This window comes from Babylonia areolata, chromosome 27 (assembly GCF_041734735.1).
Source record: "Babylonia areolata isolate BAREFJ2019XMU chromosome 27, ASM4173473v1, whole genome shotgun sequence".
NCBI classification, from domain to species: domain Eukaryota; kingdom Metazoa; phylum Mollusca; class Gastropoda; order Neogastropoda; family Buccinidae; genus Babylonia; species Babylonia areolata.
The window spans coordinates 23,308,301-23,329,181 of NC_134902.1; the positions used below are offsets into that span (position 1 = coordinate 23,308,301).

At 39.8% G+C, this 20,881-nt stretch overlaps 1 protein-coding gene across 2 annotated transcripts in view; it reads right to left on the minus strand.

The window, feature by feature from the left end:
- Positions 1–1,554: 1,554 nt before the first annotated feature.
- The window catches only part of LOC143301017 (uncharacterized), a 40,274-nt gene continuing 20,947 nt past the window's right edge, over positions 1,555–20,881 (minus strand). For both annotated transcript variants that reach the window (XM_076615011.1, XM_076615012.1), the window contains exons 12-17: positions 20,012–20,118; positions 17,338–17,515; positions 16,383–16,506; positions 14,955–15,076; positions 12,779–12,905; positions 1,555–11,470 (exon numbers count right to left, since the gene is read on the minus strand). In XM_076615011.1, coding sequence (XP_076471126.1) covers positions 11,349–11,470; positions 12,779–12,905; positions 14,955–15,076; positions 16,383–16,506; positions 17,338–17,515; positions 20,012–20,118 — 780 coding nt within the window. In that variant the 3' untranslated portion in view covers positions 1,555–11,348. The remainder of the gene's footprint in view (positions 11,471–12,778; positions 12,906–14,954; positions 15,077–16,382; positions 16,507–17,337; positions 17,516–20,011; positions 20,119–20,881) is intronic.

Below are 20,881 nucleotides of genomic sequence, written 5' to 3' on the forward strand. Positions count from 1 at the left end.
ATACAGAGCAAGCGTTCAGAATGAAGGCAGCAGTTCAGAGGATCTATCTTTCAGTGTTTACTGATGCTTCCGCTTCCTCATTTTTCTGCAAATTAAACTTCACCTGTTCCCTTTCCCATCCCCACTCCCTCCCCCAGGCTCCCCCCCCCCCCCCCCCCCTTCTAAATTCTGAATGTAACCAGCAAATCCCCAAAATACTGATTTTAACCTTCACATCTTAATCCTTTCCATCTCAAACAACCTCCCCTCCCCCAGTTGTAAATATCAAATATAACTTGCAAAAACTACCCCTCTTCAATAGTTTTCCAGTTTCCTTTCTTGTCAATACAAGTTAATCTCTCCTCTTCATACCAACCCTGCATCCCATTGTGAATACCAAATATAACCTCTGAAAGTTACCATTCTTCAATACTTTGTCATCACATCCGTAGAGGACAAAAGTTAAAAAGAAAATTATCTGACAACAGACAGAGACTGAACAGGTACCATCAGACATTACAAGTGTCTACACAGCGTGTTCATACTCATGTACACTGTGGTTTACAGAACTGGTGTTTATATGCTTTGAAACTACACTGAGCAATTACAATGGAATTAAAATGATCCAACAATTTTACAACAACAACAAAAAAAAAAGAAAAGAAATTACAATGCAGCCCCTGCTGATTCCGTTGTGTTAACTCTCACCAACCACCCGCCCCACCCTTGCAGTCTTTTCAGCTCACTGAAACCGAACAGTAAGGTTACCAGCTCAGTCTGGTCTCCTTTCCACCTGGCTGAAATCATCAAACAGTGACCGTGAAGAGACTTGGGGAAATGAGGACAGCTGGATTTGGTACAAGTCAAATAAAACAGTCACAAAACAAAAATTTGAGTAAATTGGGGAGGTTACTCTGTCTCCCTGGCTCATCCTCAACAACGGGCGGTATATTTCAACCACCACGATAGCTCTTCCATTTTTCCTTTTTCACTGTGTTTGCCACAGAAAACATGTCTCCTTTTCTTTTCTTTTTTCCAAAAATGAATTCTGAAGTGTTAATTTACCATAATATAATCTCATCTTTCAGTCCAACTCTTGTTCACCATTAAATATTTTAAAAAATTCTTATAAAATAAACACCTATATAAAAACATTAGACAAGATGAACAAACAACCAAACAAAACAAAACAAGAAAAAAAGACAAAATTGTCTGTGGTCATGACAGTACCTACAATGACCACTAAAACTACAGATTATTTTTTAAATACATGTGATGCTGAGTGTACACAATTAACATTTTCTTCAACAGCAATTTCAGGCATAATAAGGTGTTGAAAATAAAAATTATAAGCAGTAGCACAACACACACTGATTGGGGTGCCAGTGATGATTACTGAAAATAAAATAAAAATAATATAAAGCAACACACATACAATAGCTTGTACAAATGTGCATATGTATGCAAGTATGTAAACATATAAAATCATGTACATGCAAAGCAGTCTTTAGTTCTAATATATATAGAAAGAAAGAAAAAAGAAAGTGTGTGTGCATGTGTGTGTGTGTGTATGTGTGTGTGTGTGTGTGTGTGTGTGTGTGTGTGTGTGTGTGTGTGTGTGTGCTCACATGCATGTATGTGCACGTGTATGTGTGTAAACATGTGAAGCATAAGCTAAACAACAATTACCACAAAAGAAAATATGTATTTTTTAACTTTACAAAATTACACAGCAGTTCATGGTCATTGAGACACAGTCCATATTTCTTTCTAATCAAAACACAACTGAATCAACCTTGTATTTATTTTTACAAAAAAGAGTGCCCTACACAGTAAATCCTGTTCAGGTAAAAACAAATTTCCTCTCATTTTCCATCAATATATCAACCCTACTCATTCACTCATAAAAAGAGAGCAATAGCCAAGAATCATGCCATTTGCTTTATGCGTACAACCTCATTTAAAAATTTTCTTTTTAGCATCATGTACATGGATAAAACATTTTCTCATCTGTGAAATCTGCTGTAAACCAACACATAAAATACTGGTGAACATGATTCACATTTACAGGAAAAAAAAGAAATATCAGAACAGCAGTAATTCCGAAAAAGCAAAGGACAAATGCGATTTCTTTGTGTTTTGTTTTTGAAACAATGTTTACCCTTTGATGGGAGGAAGAAGTGAGATCCACCAAAAAACAGTTTCATTATCAGTATCAGTAGCTCAAAGAGGCGTCACTGCGTTCGGACAAATCCATACACGCTACACCACATCTGCCAAGCGGATGCCTGACCAGCAGCGTAACCCAAGGCGCTTTGTCAGGCCTTGAGAAAAAAACAACAAAAAACAAACAAACAGATAAATACATAAAAAAATGAGAAAAATACATAAAAAAAATAATAAAAAAATAAAAAAAGAACTACTACTTCTAATAATAATATGTATAAGGTGCAAAAACTTGATGAAGTCAACTATAAGCGTACAAAATAAAATAAAATAAAATAAAATAAATAAATAAATAAATAAATGTATAAATAACTAAATAACTAACTAAATAATTTTTTTTTTTTAATTAAAAAAAAAACAACAAAAAAACATCAATGACAAAAATCCCAGAGATTCCTCCTAAATAAGTCCTTGCTTCAGCTTGACAATCACTCCTGTGTTGGAGACTTCCAATTCAAATCTGTCACGCACGAACATTCCAATAATATGGAGACAGTGGATAAACACATGCTGACAGAAAACTGAAATTCAGTATAACTGAAAACATTTCACACACTAAAGAACAACACGAGTGAAAAAAGTTGCACAGATTTTATGTATCTGAGAGTTTTACGGCTAAACAATTTTGTCCAATCTATCTGTAAGCAGGCATAACTGTCAGATAATGAAGATCAGAGTTGAGAATTGTTCTTAAAGTACCATGAAGTTTTCATGTTCTTCATAACTGCATTATAAAATTGCACTTTGCTGATTACAAAAGTAAATGCAAAGTTTCAAAGATTACAAACACATGGGGGAAAAAACATAACTCTCAGTCAAAAATATCATTTTCATCAAGAAAAAAGGAAGATGGAATAAAAGTCATAATAAAATAATATAAAAAAAGACAGAGATAAAATAATTTTAAAAAAATGAGAGATAGAGAGAGAAAGAACAAAGAGAAACAAATTGGATAAGTGTGGAGGTGTATGGAAAAAGAGAAATAAAAATGCAACTTTTATGAACAAAATCAAATGGGTGTGGAGGGGATGGGGGTGGGGGGTGCAGGGGAAGCACCAATATTATGTTGAACCACAAGACCAGACTGAGAAATATGAAAATTTTTCTGAACACTGGCATAGATACAGGGACTGAATGTAAGTCTTGGGGAAAAGTCACCAGTAAAAAAAAAAAAAAAAAAAAAAAAAAAAAAAAAACAACAGAAGATACTTTCCAACTCCAAGCGTTCTCATTGAAACATTCAAAATTCTAAACATGACTTTACAGCTGATCTAGAAGCCTGAACAAGTTTAATGACTTTGACTAATGAAGTCAGGTACCCATTCACACCTGGGTGGAGTGAAGAAAATCAAAGTAAACTGCCTTTCCCCAAGAACACAACACCATGCTAAAACGGGGCCTCGAAACCTGATCACTGGTGAACACCGGATCATAAGTTCAACACCTTACGAGATTCTGCCATGCCGCTTCCAAGAACTGTGTACACTTCATCACAGCAGGCAAGGCTGACGCAGCCAACATGACTCAGCAGCAGTGCATGGTCTGCTCTGGTGAAGGGCCTCATGGTGGTGGACTGTTACATAGTTCCCTGTGTGCTGAACGTGTGGCTCAACGGTCAGCTTATATACCAGAGATTGACAAAAGCTCACAGCTGGGCCAACAGCAAAGTGAGAAATGTATGGTCAGTGGTTTCTCCACTGTAATGGGAATTCATTTACAGCTTAGTCTTTTGTGAAGGACGCTGACTCTCAAACTTGGAGGCAAGATTGCAATGGCTCTTAGTTAGTTGGCCTGAAGGAATCATCCCAATACCGACTGTCCTGAAGATGTCTTGGCTGAGAGTGGGGATTAACTTAGGCGAGACACTCTTCACTCCAATCACATTCTGCCCAGATAGTCAGCACAGCAGTTGCTTCCCCTACTGTCCTGATGGTTCTAGATGTATACGACTGATAATAAAACAAAAGTCTGTTGACAACTTGCACATGGAAGATCTGTAATGATGACAGGAATACTGCAACCTGGAGCTCACGGAAGACGAAGGGGTGGAGGTGACTGGAAGAACTGGTAGGCATAAAATACTACCTTAAACTTCAGGTATAGAAGAACAACTTTGGCATAACTTCTACTCATAAAGATGTAAAAATAACTGGTTGTTCATAAGTACTACTAGGCACAAACTTAAAATTTGAGGTCAGTAATACCAACAAAAACCTCAGCAAAGGTACATTAATAAAAACCGTTGACAATATTCTTTACTATACAGTCAATAGAATATGATTATAAAATGTATGATTATCATAATGCAACATTTTGTTCAGGCATTCGTCTGTCAGCTTGGCCCAAATTTCTCTCTCTCTTCTGTGGAGAAACTGTTTCACATGCCTGCTTTTTCTTCCTGAGATTCCTGACACTGGGAATACAGAGATGTCAACATACACTTACCATAAATCTTGTTCAGCTATATGAAACATTCAATAATGCACAGATAGAGCTACAATTATGTACCAAGCCTTCTACATGAACAATCATCAATCATCAACATACCATAAATGATGTTCAACTGTTTGAAACATGCAGTAATGCACAAAAAGAGCTACAATTATGCACCAAGCTTTCTACACAAACATGGTACATCTGCATGAACAATCATCAATCATGATTCTATAAACTAAATCAAAAACGTATCACATTCATGAATTGAAGAAATTATATCTCCAATGTGTACTACAAGCCATGTACACTAAATAAACTGCCAAAAATATAACAATTATACATCAGGGAATTTTCATCCCCAGCATACTGATAATCATAATCTCATGAGTCATGTCCATTTTCCAAATGCAAAGTAAATTCGATCAGTGAGACATTTACCACATATACCCTCAACTGCAAAAATAAATATTCTTCAAGTATACCAAAAAATCAATACATCCACATAGCACACCCTGAGGAAGCCAGACAGTAACATCACCAGGCAGGCACTGAAATGGAATCCCCAGGGCAAACAGAAGAGAGGAAGGCCAAGAAACACCTGGCGACATGACCTCGAGGCAGACACCAAGAAGATGGGGCACACCTGGAGACAATTAGAAAGGGCAGCCCAGGACAGAGGAGACTGGTGGACTGTTGTGAGCGGCCTATGCTCCGGGGGTGAGTGATGGGCAAAACTGACTGACTGACACAGAATTCCAACAGAAGCATACACCTTTAACCAAAATCATTAAAAAAAATAGTCAAAAGTCAGCCAACAGGGCAGTGCATTTGTATCCACCGTGACTCCGCAAAGAAAGACGGAACCTAGTCCTCACCTTCCACTGCTTTTAACATCCTCCATCCAAAGTCAGGTACTCATTCACAGCTGTGTGAAGTGAGGAGAATCACAGTAAAAGTACCTTTCCCAAGGACACAATGCCATGCCCAAATCGAGCCTCGAACTTTGATCACTGGTGAACAGAAGTCCAACACCTTGACAATTCTGGCATGCCTCATACCCAAACTACATTTCCATGAAGCACACAATGGAAAATGCCCTAAATTATCCTATGCTTTTCTACCTCTGTATTATTTTCTTGTGCATGTAAAAGCATCTAACCAATTCTGGCATGCCTCATACCCAAACTACATTTCCATGAAGCACACAATGGAAAATGCCCTAAATTGTCCTATGCTTTTCTACCTCTATATTATTTTCTTGTGCATGTAAAAACATCTAACCAATCCTGGCATGCCTTATACCCAGACTGTACATTTCCATGAAGCACACAATGGAAAATGCCCAAAATCATCCAATGCAGAAAATTATCCCTGTATTATTTTCTCGTGCACGTTGCTGACACTGTACACAACATGTGGACGTAAATAATACACAGTTGAGCAAACACATTATTCCCATTTACAGCATTTCCATCAATCAAAAAATCATCACACTTGAGACACCCGTGAATTAAATAAGAGAGATGGGATCACATTCTCGATTCGTTCAGAGTTTGTTGGAGAGAACAGACTGATGATGATGGTGATGATAATGTTGATGATGATGTTTCGGTGCAGGTGACAGTTCTGACTGGGGTCGCTTCAACCAGAGTGTGGAGAATCTACAATGCTTGTAATGTTTGAACAGTGTATATGTGTGTGTGTGTGTGTGTGTGTGTGTCCACGTGAGTGTATGCGAGCATGTACATCCATGTGTGTAATGTATATATGAGCAAGTGTGAGTGCAAACATGTGCATGAGTATGTATGTTTGTTGTGAATATATTTATAACACTCCATAGTATGAAGTGTAGAATTCAAACTAAATAAATAAAGCATGAAAATTTTTTTGAAAGAGAAGAAACGATCACAAACGGGTAATAACAATTTAACATGTGTATGCATCCATCCCAGAATAAAACATAACAAAGACAACAAACACACCTTACCAAATGCCCCTTTCATCTTTAACAAGGAAAATAAATCACAGACTTACATAACAATGGAAGAACAATGAGGCTATGAGAGTAATGGGTTAAAACATCAATAAAGAGAAGTAACTCTCTCCATCTACAAGGTACACAACTTCAAGTCAATGCTGGCAATGCTACGAATTCAGCCTCGTTGTACAATTTTTCCTTGCCTTGCCACTTTAAACAATTTTTCCTTTGCCTCTTTATACAGTTTTCCCTTGCCTTGCCTCTTCATACAGTTTTCCTTGCCTTGTTCGCTTTATACAATCTTTCCTTGCCTTGCTTCATTTTACAATTTTCCATTGCTTCTTTATGCAGTTTTCTTTGTCTCGCCTCATTTGTACAATTTTCCCCTGTCTTGCCTCTTTATACAGTTCTCCCTTGCCTTCAATACAGTTTTACATTGCCCTGCCTCTTCATACAGCTGGCCTGGAAGCGACAAATCTCAGCTTTAACTAATTTTTGTATGTATTGTAAAAATCTTTTTATCATGCAATAAACTGTTGAAGCACTACGCTCCTCAAGGAGTATGCAAAGGAATAAGTCAGTGAGCAAAGTGAAAAATACTGATGCCACTGACCCAAATCAAAGCATGTATGGAAGGAAAACGATGAACATTTCACCGCTTTAGGAACAACTGTTGTTGTTTTTGTTGTTGTTAGTTTTTTTCACAACAAATCTTTCTAGTCTTTTTACCATCACTTGTTTCTATCAGTAAAGGCATAAAACAGCACAACACCTCAACAATTCAAAAGAAAAAACAAAAAAACACCTATACAGTTTACATTACACAATTGAATATCTGTGAAAAGGTGACACATGTAGCACCGTGAAATGATTTGAAAACATCTAACATTTTCATCAACTAAACATTCTCAGCATCTCTTTTGCGATAACTGTGAAAGAAAATGCATATCCCACATGCACAAAAATATACATATGAAAATGCTTACACTGAAGAGCAAGCACATGCACATGCTTGTGCAAATATACAAACTGGCTCATATCATTATGGTTTCCATGTACACATAAAAACAGCAACAAAAAAAATTAAAATAATCATTACCTTTTCTTTAAAATGTAACAACAATAAAAGAAACTGCATGTCCTCAACACACTGTCTAACAACATTTTGTGACTTCCTTCAGAACATGACTGTCAGCCCCAATATTCTGCTGTTACACAGAAAACTGAAAGCTATTAGTTTGTTTTCCACCCTGAAGAATCTTGTAATGATCATTTGAGGTGATGAAAATCATAACTTACTAAATAAGGTAATAAAAAGGTCATGGTTTTTTTAGTGATTAAAATGTATTCTGCTCCACATGTGTCTTGTCTTTTTCTACATCAATAGTATACTTATCTATCAATCTGCCTATCTGTCTATCTATCTATATCTATCTATCCCAGACACATGCTTGTCATTTATAAATACATATCATTTTTTTGACAACGTATATGATAAAGTTATACATCTTGCAACATATTTAAAACCACTTAAAAGGCTGAAACTGCAACACAACATATTTGCTTTATGATTATATAAAGCTTCCAATCTATCGCTTCCATATGATCTTCTCAATATTTGTTTAAGTTCTACACCGCCAGGATACTACATTCATGGCCACACACTCTGTACGCAAAACTGCAAAGAGCCAACAGAAAGCTTCTGCCAGTATTATGCTGGACAATGGTAAGTTTTCTTTCAACACACCAACACTCACATCAAAATCTAGACTGCATGCAAATGACAGCACTACAATATTCTCGTCAAACAACACTTATATCAGCTATTTTAATGTATATATTCAGTCTAAACAAACACAGTCCCCAAGCCACAAGAAATATTGTCAAATGCTCATAAAATTCAACATGCATGCAAACGCACAGGCACTCAAATTCATTTAGAGCAGAATCAACTCATCAAAATACTAACAAATAAAGAATAGCAATAAAACAGTAAAACAATCCACAACTACAGCACAGCACCTGTAGTTGACAAAGAGAAAAGGTGTCATGTTGTAAAATGATAAATCACTGAATGACATCAGATATGATGTGTACGAATCAATGTCAAAAACAACAACAAAGCTGAAGATAATGAAGTAAATAAAAGCATGAAAAAGATGTGCTTTTCACTGGAAGATTTTACCGGGTTGCTGGAATTAGGGAAGTTCCAGAAACACGCCTATCTAACCCACACTCTCCTCAACCCCACCCCCTTCCATACACAGACACATTAACAAGCATGTGAACAGTTTGTCCACAAAAAAAACTGGTGCAGTCACGCAACACCGAATATGCCAATTAACACCCTTAAAAAACAAATTTTTCTTTTCTTTTCCACAGTCTTAAAAAAAAAAGATAACAGAATACAGAAAAGGGTGTGTGAAAAAGTAACTCCATAACTTATGAAAAAAAAAGAAGATGAAACACAAATCACTCTAAATTCTTTCCCTCGTTTCTTATTCATGAAAACTCCTGGAAAGAGCATGAGGCCAGAACTTTCCAACACAGCTCCAAGCTGGACCAAACCAATCAGTCCCAAAAGAATGAATGAAAAGGCCACACAACCTTTAAGGACCATCAGGGCAGTGGTTTCATATCCACTGTGTCTAGGGCTCAGAAAAGGAAGGCAGGGCCCAATCCTCTCCTTCCGCCGTTTCTTAACCCTCCCTAACCAAAGTCAGGTACCCATTCACACCTGGGTGGAGAGAGGGAAACTGAAGCAAAGAGCCCGTTCCCAAGAACACAACACCACGCCCAAACAGGGCCTTGAACCCTGATCACTGGTGAACACTGGGTCAGAAAGAAAGTCCAAGACAGAAACCTAAAAATTGGTTGGTACAGGCTCTCTCATTCTGAAAACATATTGAAGAAAACTTCCTTGTCCAGAATACAAAAAAAAAGAAAGAATTTTCTGGTATATATTTCAGTGGTTTCACAAAGTGTCCGTTTTGGTGAGGAAGGTGGTGTGAAACCACTAAAATACACAATTAAATTCAAAATTTGATTCTGAGTGAGATAACTTTCTTCGAAGCCTAATACTCATTCATTCCTGGATCACCCCAGTCTCGGAATCAGTGGACAAACAAAACACCCCAAATCTGTGACCACACAGTCCAGTGTTGTCCATTTCTTGCAGGCACCCTTCAGGGACTGTGCTGGTTGGAAAACAACTGACACAGTCCCTGAAGACAGATCGATGGTCTGAAACGCTGGATGCCTTTTATCAAAAGTGAGTCATTTTACAACCCACAAGTGTTGTTTTCTGTTGTTGTTGTTATTGTTTTATATAAACTTTCTCCATTGCAGTTTTTTATAGACTCAGCAGTAATCTTTCATGTGATCATCTATACACAGAAAGTGATCTCACCAAAAGAGAAGTGGACAGCACAACCCAATGATGCCAAATTTCATCTCTGAAGCTACTCACCTCATGGGCACTGACCTACTGACTGTTACTGACCTAAAAAAATTACAGAATTTTGGTGGCTTTCTGTGAAAGATGTATAAAAAAAACAAAACAAAAAAAAAAAAACAATTCAAATACACAACCCACACCCACACACACATATACACTCACATAAGCCCCCAACCCTCCCCGTTCCCCCAAATCAAAAACAAAGCAAAACAGGAACAACCAATCTTTGAATCTCTTACAAAGTCTCTGCCAACACAGTCATTTCCTCCAGAGCCGGAGTGAATAAAAACAAATGGAAAGAACGGCTGGAACAAACACTCCATGAGATCACTTCTTTCTTCCTCTGCTAGTGTCCGCCACAGACCACAGTCACGAACAGCAATCCAGTTTCTTTTCTGATCTGAATCCCACCTGTAGACACACTCATCATTCCTGTACTTGGTAGAGTTCATTTTTTAAACAAGGTAAAGTTTTACAGTGCAGGGGTCTTGGAGTTGTGGAGGTTTTGTTAATGGAGGGAATGGAGGAGCCCTTCTGATGATGAGTTGTTGAGTTTCACGACATACTGGCTTGTTGCGCCCTTAACGTCTTGCTGTAAGGCGGTGGGGTGCTGGTGTTGTGGAGGATTCGTTGTTCAAGTGGGTGGAGTCCTGGGTGTCTGTGTGTCTGGGTGTGAAGTCCATCTGGTGTAATAAGGGAAAAGTCCTGGGTGTCTGTCTGTCTGGGTATGAAGTCCATCTGGTGTTACAAGGGAAAAGTCCTGGGTGTCTGTCTGTCTGGGTGTGAAGTCCGTCTGGTGTTACAAGGGAAAAGTCCTGGGTGTCTGTCTGTCTGGGTATGAAGTCCATCTGGTGTTACAAGGGAAAAGTCCTGGGTGTCTGGGTATGAAGTCTATCTGGTGTTAAAAGGGAAAAGACTTAGGTGTCTGGGTATGAAATCCGTCTGGTGTTATAAGGGAAAAGTCCTGGGTGTCTGGGTATGAAATCCGTCTGGTGTTATAAGGGAAAAGTCCTGGGTGTCTGGGTATGAAGTTTATCTGGTGTTATACGGGAAAAGTCCTGGGTGTCTGGGTATGAAGTCCATCTGGTGTTAAAAGGGAAAAGTTTTAGGTGTCTGGGTATGAAGTCCATCTGGTGTTATAAGGAAAAGTCCTTGGTGTCTGAGAATGAAGACCATCTGGTGTTATAAGGGAAAAGTCCTGGGTGTCTGTCCATCTCGGTGTGAGGTCCATCCGACATTCCAAGGGGAGAGAAGTCCTGTTCCAGCAGTTGTTCACTTCAGTTTGGTCTTGATGGCCTTGCCCAAGCCCTTGACCTTCTTGCTCAGGCCTTTGGAGTGCGACCCGTCACTCTGCCTCTTGCTCTGCAGCTCTCCCAGCCGAGTCATGAACAGGTCTGTGAACACAGGGGTGGAAAACAAAGGGAATCAGTCATGCTTGGAAGACACGGCCTAACCATGCCAATGCAGTACCATTGTAAGCAAACTGAGGGATGCATTTGCATTATGTTCATGTATGTTCAAGCTGCAGATACCACACACACACCCACATACACATGTGCACACACATGACACACATCCCCTCTCAAACACCCTTACAAAACACATATCCTACCTCCACACCCACACACACACACAGCCCCCTCCAAAATCCACTAACGAACCACACATCCCCCCCACACCCTTCACCCCCCCACACACACAGCCCCTCCAAAACACTTACAAGACACACATGCTACCCCCCATCCACCCCACCCCCCCAACACACACACCCACACAACCCATCACAAAGTAGTTTCCCCACCCCACCTCTTACAGTTTACCCAGCGTGCCTGTACGTTTCCTCTCCTTACCTAGACTGCCTGCATGTTTCCCCTCTCCTTACCCAGACTGACTGTATGTTTCCTCTCCTTACCCAGCCTGCCTGTATGTTTTCCTCTTCTTACCCAGACTGCCTGTATGTTTCCCCTCTCCTTACCCAGATTGCCTGTATGTTTCCTCTCCTTACCCAGACTGCCTGTATGTTTTACCCAGACTGCCTGTATGTTTCCTCTCCTTACCCAGATTGCCTGTATGTTTCCTCTCCTTACCCAGACTGCCTGTATGTCTCCTTACCCAGATTGCCTGTATGTTTCCTCTCCTTACCCAGACTGCCTGTATGTCTCCTTACCCAGACTGCCTGTATGTTTCCTCTCCTTACCCAGACTGCCTGTATGTCTCCTTACCCAGACTGCCTGTATGTCTCCTTACCCAGACTGCCTGTATGTCTCCTGTCCTTACCCAGACTGCCTGTATGTTTCCTCTCCTTACCCAGACTGCCTGTATGTCTCCTTACCCAGACTGCCTGTATGTCTCCTGTCCTTACCCAGACTGCCTGTATGTTTCCTCTCCTTACCCAGACTGCCTGTATGTCTCCTTACCCAGACTGACTGTATGTTTCCTGTCCTTACCCAGACTGCCTGTATGTTTCCTCTCCTTACCCAGACTGCCTGTATGTCTCCTTACCCAGACTGACTGTATGTTTCCTGTCCTTACCCAGACTGCCTGTATGTTTCCTCTCCTTACCCAGAATGCCTGCATGTTTCCTCTCCTTACCCAGACTGCCTGTATGTTTCCTCTCCTGCCTGTATGTTTCCTCTCCTTACCCTGCATGCCTGTATGCTTCCTCTCCTTACCCAGACTGCCTGTATGTTTCCTCTCCTTACCCAGACTGCCTGTATGTTTCCTCTCCAGTTCCATGTTGATGAACACATCAAACATCTGGGTTTCTGTGAACCACTCCAGGAACTGACGGATGCCCTTGGTGGTTCCCGCCGCTATGAACTGGTCCTTCTGAAAACACATGCGTCACAACGTTGGGATGTGTGTGTGTGTGTGTGTGTGTGTGTTTGTGTGTGTATGTGTGTGTGTGTGTGTGTATGTGTGTGTGCGTGTGTGTGTGAGTGTCTGTATATGTGTGTGTATGTGTCCATGTGTGTATGCCTGTGTGCACATGTGTGTGTGTGCGCTTCTGAAACCACAAGGGCAACCATAATGTGCGTATGTGTGTGGGAGCACATGTGCACATGCATCTGTATGTCTCTGCTCATGAAAGCGTGTGTGCACACTTCTGAAACCACAAGGGCAACCATGATGTGTGTGTATGTGTGTGTGTGTGTGTGTGTGTGTGTGTGTGTGTGTGTGTGTGTGTGTGTGTGTGTGTGTGTGTGTGTGAATGGAGCAGGAACAAGAACAGAATAGAAGAAGTTGTACTTGTCAAGAAACCTAAAGTCATATATGACACGAGACACACACATACAAATATATCAGTAAACTCTGTGTACATATGCATATGTGTGTGTGTGTGTGTGTGTGCAAGCGTGCATACATGTACGTGTTTGTATGTGTGTGAAGCCCTTAGTGGCCCGAACAAACAGGTCTTTCCAAAACCACAAGGACAACCACACTATGCACTACTACCACTTCTTCTTATACGCTCATGGGCTACAACTCCCTATTCACCCCTGAAAGGGCCCCTTTGCTGTTGACTGGGCTTTTGCAACATAATTTGGTTGGATCTGAACTCCAACACATTCTCTCTCAAAAAAAAAAGGGGGGTGTGGGGGGAAGGCACGTTTTCTAATATATATGAGTGGGCTTTCACATCCATGACCCTTTTTACCACTGCCAAGTTGGCATCTTTACTCCGTTTCTGGAGGGGGTGTGTGCTGGATATGTTCTTCTTTCCATGACCCATCATAATGTATGTTAACACCATGTTAGGAATTGGGACCTTTAACGTGCTATAACCCTTCATAATACTTACAGGGATTAAGCTGTCTTCAATGTACCATAACCCTTTGTGACACTGACATAGACCATGGGATGTTCAACAAGTCATAACCCAACATAACACTAACATGGATTATGGGATGTTCAGCTTGGGATCTTTAATGAGCCATAACCCGCCTGATGCTAACACGGATCATGGGATGTTCAACACGGGATCTTTAATGAGCCATAACCCGCCTGATGCTATGGATCATGGGATGTTCAACATGGGATCTTTAATGAGCCATAACCCCCTTGATGCTATGGATCATGGAATGTTAAAAGTGTGGCTCCAAACCCTTGTGTAACACTCCTCACAAAATCTGACATGCTGTGTGTGGGATTTTTGTGAGGGTACTGTCAATGAAACTGCAAATAAGACAAATGAACAAACAAACAAAATAGTAAAAGCAAAAGCCAGTGACTTAAACAAATCCTTTTTTTTATGCGACACTTTCCCTCACAATCTATTCAGTCTGACAGGTTAAAATGGCCTTAACAAATGTGTGACTATCAAATAAAAAGAAGCAAAACAAAAACACAATCAAAAGCGAAGTCCAGACTTACAAAAAACAAACAAAAAAACCCCAACCCTTTACGATACCACAAAAAACATGCAATCTGACTGGTTAAAATGGCCCTGACAACTGTGTGACTCTATTACGTAAAGACAAAAACAAAAAAAAGACAAAAAAATCAAAAACAAAGTCCAATGACTTCAAGATATATCTTGAGAGAGAGAGAGAGAGATAGACAGATATCTATATATATATAATATATATATATATATATATATAATATAATATATATAAATAATTTTAAATCTATACAGTACCACAAAAACCATGTGACAATCTGAAATGCTAAAATGACCTTAACAACTGTGTGCAACACTTATCACATAAAAAATAAACTAAAACCTTAACTGAAGAAAAGACAACAACAACTGTGCACATGCAGACTAAATGGCTATCACATAAAAAAAAACAACCCAACTAAACCTTCACTAAAAGGGGAAAAAAAAAACCCAAACCCCCCCCCCCGACCCTTATACATGCCGACACAACTCACCAGCAGCGTTCTCTCCTGGCCGTCAGGGGGCGTGGTGATGTGGAGGGCGTAGTGACCCGTCATCTCCAGGAACATGCGCAGGAAGGCCTCCGACACCATTAGCCACCGGCTGTTCATCGTGTCTGAACATCCCCAAGCCACACACGCCATCACTCATTGTCTTTTTCTTTTTTTTTGTTTCTCATCACACATTCACACGCAAACATGTACATGCTTTCATGGATAAATACACACTCACACTCATACACACACAGAGTCACTCAGACACAAGCATTGATGTATGTGTGCACACACTTGATTGTGTACAAACACACACACACACAAACACGCATACACATACACACACACGTATTATCACTTCAAGTGGAAAGTCGTAAATCTGAAGACTACTACATACACATTCCTCTAATATTAAGTTCAGTGAAAAGATACTAAATGTGAGATCACACACAAACATATACACATACACACACACACAGACACATACACACAAACACTCACACACACACACTCATAGTCATACACACACCCACACACACACTGACACACATGCACACACACATACACACGCACACAAACACACATATACACACATGTGTAATAAAGTGGAAAGACATAATAACTGAAGACTACTACATACACATAAAGATACAAACATTCCTCCAATATTTTTAAGTTCAATGAAAAGATACTGAATTCGTGCGCACACACACACACACACACAATATGACACTACACTACACTACACTGTGTGTGTGTGTGTGTGTGTGTATGTGTGTGTGTGTTTACTGAGCTTAAAACGTGACAATTGGTTATAATGAATGTGCAATATGTAGGAAGAATAATGTGCAATATGCAGGATGAATGTACAATGGAATATGTCTAATACTAACATCCATATTCTAAATATATTTCTGTTTAATAATTACAATGTAATAATTAATTGCAATGTTTTTAAAAGTGGGTGTGTGCTGGTGGTTTTCCGCAATTCATCTTTATTCTTATCTGTCTATTATAATCAATGTGCAGTATAGTAGGCTATGTTTATAATTATATTCAAATAATGTTTCTTAATTCTTTCTGTTTTTACATTAAGAATACTAGTTATTACCTGCAGTGTGTGGATGTATGTATGAAACGATGTATGTGATATTTTTTACATTTGTATCTTCGTAATATTTGTAGGGGCTGTTGTTGGCTTTTACAGTTATGGTCCCCATGTTGTTTACTTGTCTATGTTGTGATAATGCACCTGACCAAATTTCTCCAGCTGGAGATAATAAAGTTATTCTTATCTTATCTTATCTTATCTTACATTCACACTCACATGCTCTCTCTCTCACACACACACACACACACACACACACACACACATTCACACTCACATGCTCTTCACACACACACACACACACACACACACACACTCACCTGAGTCAATTTTGCACATGTTGAGAGCTGTTTTGAGAGCTTTCTGCACCTTCTTTGGCAGTAGTGTCGCCTCATCTCCAACACACCTTAGCACCTGCTTTTTGTCCAGGTCAACAATTATCACCTGGCAACAAAAAACACATGACAATATTTATCATTTATCATTGTATTATTTATTGACATATAAATTCCAGCACAATGTGTCAATGAAAATATCATAAACACTCAAGAATAATCACCTACCAAGCAAATTCATTATGTATAAATTCCAACACTTCGTTTCCTGGAAAGCAATATCAATGATTAAACAATCAACTACCAGAAGAAGATACATACCCCTGATACATAAATTCCAACATTTTACTCCTTAACACAACATCAATGCTCAACAATGATCAGCTATCAACAAAAGATTCACAACATTATTCATAATATATATAAATTACAGTAGTCTGCACCCTTGAGAACATCATAAATGCTCAACAGTAATCACAGTACCAGAAAAGATACATGATATTATTTATAATACATAAATTCCAACACACTGTATCCTTGAAATACTTTTCATCACCAATGCTCAATAATGATCACCAACAATCACCTCTGAAGAAAAAATTCAAATTACTTTTCATAAAAAATTCCAACATTTTTCATAATTCACAAAGAATCAATCCTCAACAACAATCATCTGATACTGAATGAAGATTTATATTCACAATGTAAGAATTCCATACACACAAACACACACACACACACTCACGTACACACACATACTCAGACATTCAACACCCCGGACTCCACCCACACACACACCCATCCACCTACACAAAACCACACCCCTATACCCACATCCTCCAGGTCCATAGCTGTGACCCTGTGACTGGAGAATGCACACCCACACACATCCACCCACACACACCCATCCACCCACACAAAACCACAGCGGTGTACCCACATCCTCCAGGTCCAAAGCCGTGACCCTGTCCAGGTGTGATTGGAGAATGCCGATGATGAAGGGCATGGGCGCTGCACACACCTCCAACATGTCCTCCGGAAGCAGAGGGATGTACACGTGCTGCCAGCGGAACGGGTACAGCAGTGCCACCAATGCGTGTATTGTCTGCGTCAGTGTGCTATAACAACACAACAGAAACAGCCTCCTGCTGAGACATGCTGCCAGTGGAACAGGTACAGCGATGCCACTAACGTATGTGTAGAGTAGTGGATTATGGCCTTGAGGTAACGCGTCCACCTTGGAAGCCAGAGAATCTGAGAGCACTGGTTCAAATGCCGGCACAGTCGCCAGTATTTTCTCCCCCTGCACTAGACCTTGAGTGGTGGTCAGGGCGCTAGTCATTCAGATGAGACGATAAACCCAGGTCCCGTGTGCAGCATGCACTTAGCACACTTAAAAGAACCCAAGGCAACAAAAGGGTTGTCCCTAGCAAAATTCTGTAAAAAAAAAAATCCATTTCCATTGGGAAAAAAAAACAACAAAAAAACTGCAGGCAAAAAAAATACAAAAACAAGAGACAAAACCTTCTAGACTCACTTGTGCTTCCGTAGCACTTTTTCCAGTAAAGGAATCATGAGGAGAAAAAAAATGTGATTAAAAAAATCGTTTAAAAGTGTTCTGTGTTAAATATGATATATAAAATAAGCTTGGGAGAAAAAGAAAAAATAAGGCATGTGAGTGGGATCGAACCACGCATGTTCAGTTCCGAAGCAAGCTGACTGATCCCCACTGCTGTGGTGCATCTTATGTCACAATGTTGTTTTCTTCTTCGTGCGATAAATAAACGTCATTGCATTGGAAGTAATAACACTATTTAAATCATGTTTCTTATGTGTTTTAGTATATCTCGATTATTCTTTTATTTCGGCAGTAAAGGAGACGTTGCCATCACTTCATTGTTCAAGCACATCGCAACACATGGTAGCCTAGATCTCTAGATCTGCACGAACCAGTCTACAACGGGCTGAGAGAACAATCAATTCAATTTTTCGTTTATGTTCATTCCAGTTAATTCAGTGTCCACTTTAGAATAGTTGTGTGCAGTAACCACGCCGATGGTGTAGCTAGTATCATTGTATGTGTTCTGTCCAGAATTTGTATTTCTTTCCTATTAATTGTGAACAAGAAAAACAAGGTCATGCTCTCTTCTCACCAAACACTTCTAGCAACTCAGTGGGGTGCGGTTTTTAGAATTTTCCGATTTCGGAATGAATCTCAATGAAATAAACTGTTGATGATCCGGAAATACAGCTGAATTTGGGAGACTTGCAAACTATTATTGATATGACTGTGAATATTTTATTTCATACTGTTTAAGCCAAATTTGGTATTGGCAGACAAAGTATTTCCAGAGAAAATGGCAATGTTAAAGCTTACCATGGACACACACACACACACACACACAGGCAACCGAACTCTGGGTTATTAAAAATGGGTGGTGCTCTCAGCGTAGTGACACGCTCTCCCTGGGGGAGAACAGCCCGAATTTCAAACAGCGAAATCTGTTGTAACAAAAAAGAGTAACACAACACAATGCAATATCTATCGTCTGCGTCAGTGTGGCGCAACACACAACAGGAACAGAACTGTCAGTGGAAACAAGACTGTCAGTCTTCTGCATCGGGGATAGTGGAGTGGTGGCCCAGTGGTGACAACACCGTCCAGGAAGCGAGAGAATCTGTGCATGCAGGATTGGATCCCATGCTTGTCAGAATTTTCTTCCCCTCAACCAGACATTGAGTGATAGTATTATTATTATATTCATTATCATAATTATCGTTATTCTTATTCTTATCAGAATTATTAGTATCATTTTCATTAGTATTATCAACATTATCATTTTTATCATGAAGTCACCTATGGCAGTGACAGAGTTAACTCTGCACCACCACCACCACAGTGACCCTACCTGAGGTGCTGTGAGTACAGGATCAGGGGACACTCCATTATCGTTATAATCATCATTATTAATATCATTATTATTATTATCATTATCATCATGAAGTCACCTATGGCAGTGACAGAGTTAACTCTGCACCACCACCACCACAGTGACCCTACCTGAGGTGCTGTGAGCACAGGATCAGGGGATGCTCCATTATCGTTATAATCATCATTATCAATAGCATTATCATTATTATCATGAAGTCGCCTAAGGCAGGAACAGAGTTAACCTGCACCACCACCACAGTGACCCTACCTGAGCTGCTGTGAGCACATGATTAGGCAATGCTCATTTTTTATTATCATTATTATTATTCTCATTGTCATCATTATCATCATGAAGTCGTTTATGGCAGGTAAAGAGTTAACCTGCACCACCACCACCACAGTGACCCTACCTGAGCTGCTGTGAGGACAGGATCAGGCGACGCTCCATTATTATCAATATTATTGTCATCATTATCATCATGAAGTCACCTATGGCAGGTAAAGAGTTAACCTGCACCACCACCACCACCACCACAGTGACCCTACCTGAGCTGCTGTGAGCACAGGATCAGGCGACACTCCATTATTATCAATATTATTGTCATCATTATCATCATGAAGTCGCCTATGGCAGGTAAAGAGTTAACCTGCACCACCACCACCACCACCACAGTGACCCTACCTGAGCTGCTGTGAGCACAGGATCAGGCGACGCTCCATCAGCATGGAGGAGAAAACCTTGATCAGCTTGTCCGTGCCCAGGTACTGCAGCAGCGACTCATAGTTCACCTGTACACACAGACATCTTTCAGGTCCAAGTTCAAACAGGTCAAATCTCACACAGGTCAGACATCCTCCAGGTCAAAGCCCCCACAGGTCAAACATCCTCCAGGTCAAAATTTACACAGGCCAAGCAGCCTTCAGGTCCATATTCACACAGGTCAAACATCCATTAGGTCAAAGCTCACACAGGTGAAACATCCTTCAGGTCAAAGTTCACACAAGTCAAACATCCTACAAATAAAAGTTCAAACAGGTCAAACATCGTCTGGGTCCAAGTTCACACAGGTCAAACATCCTCCAGGTCAAAGTTCACACAGGTCAAACATCTTTCAGGTCAAAGTTCACACAAGTCAAAGAACCATCAAGTCAAAGTTCATGCAGATCAAAACATCCTTCAAATCAAAGAACCAGTCTTCTTCAAGGAATGAAGTTAACAGTATTAAAGAATGTATCACCATGTTGCATTCCTTAAACACACATCAGAAAAAAAGTAACTATTCATAATTTTTTTCTTTGTTGAAAACATCCCGAAGGGCAAAGTTCAGGCAGGTATAACATCTTTCAGATCAAAGTTCACACAAGTCAACCATTTTGCATTTCTGTAACACACATTTGAAAAAAACAAAAAAAACAAAACAAAACAGTAAGCATAATAACTGCATAATGATTTCTTCTTTATTGAATGGGATTTTTTTGTATACTGACAATGCTCTAAGGAACAGCAATCTGTACGTATGCCTTATAAAACGACATGCGCGCACGCATGCAC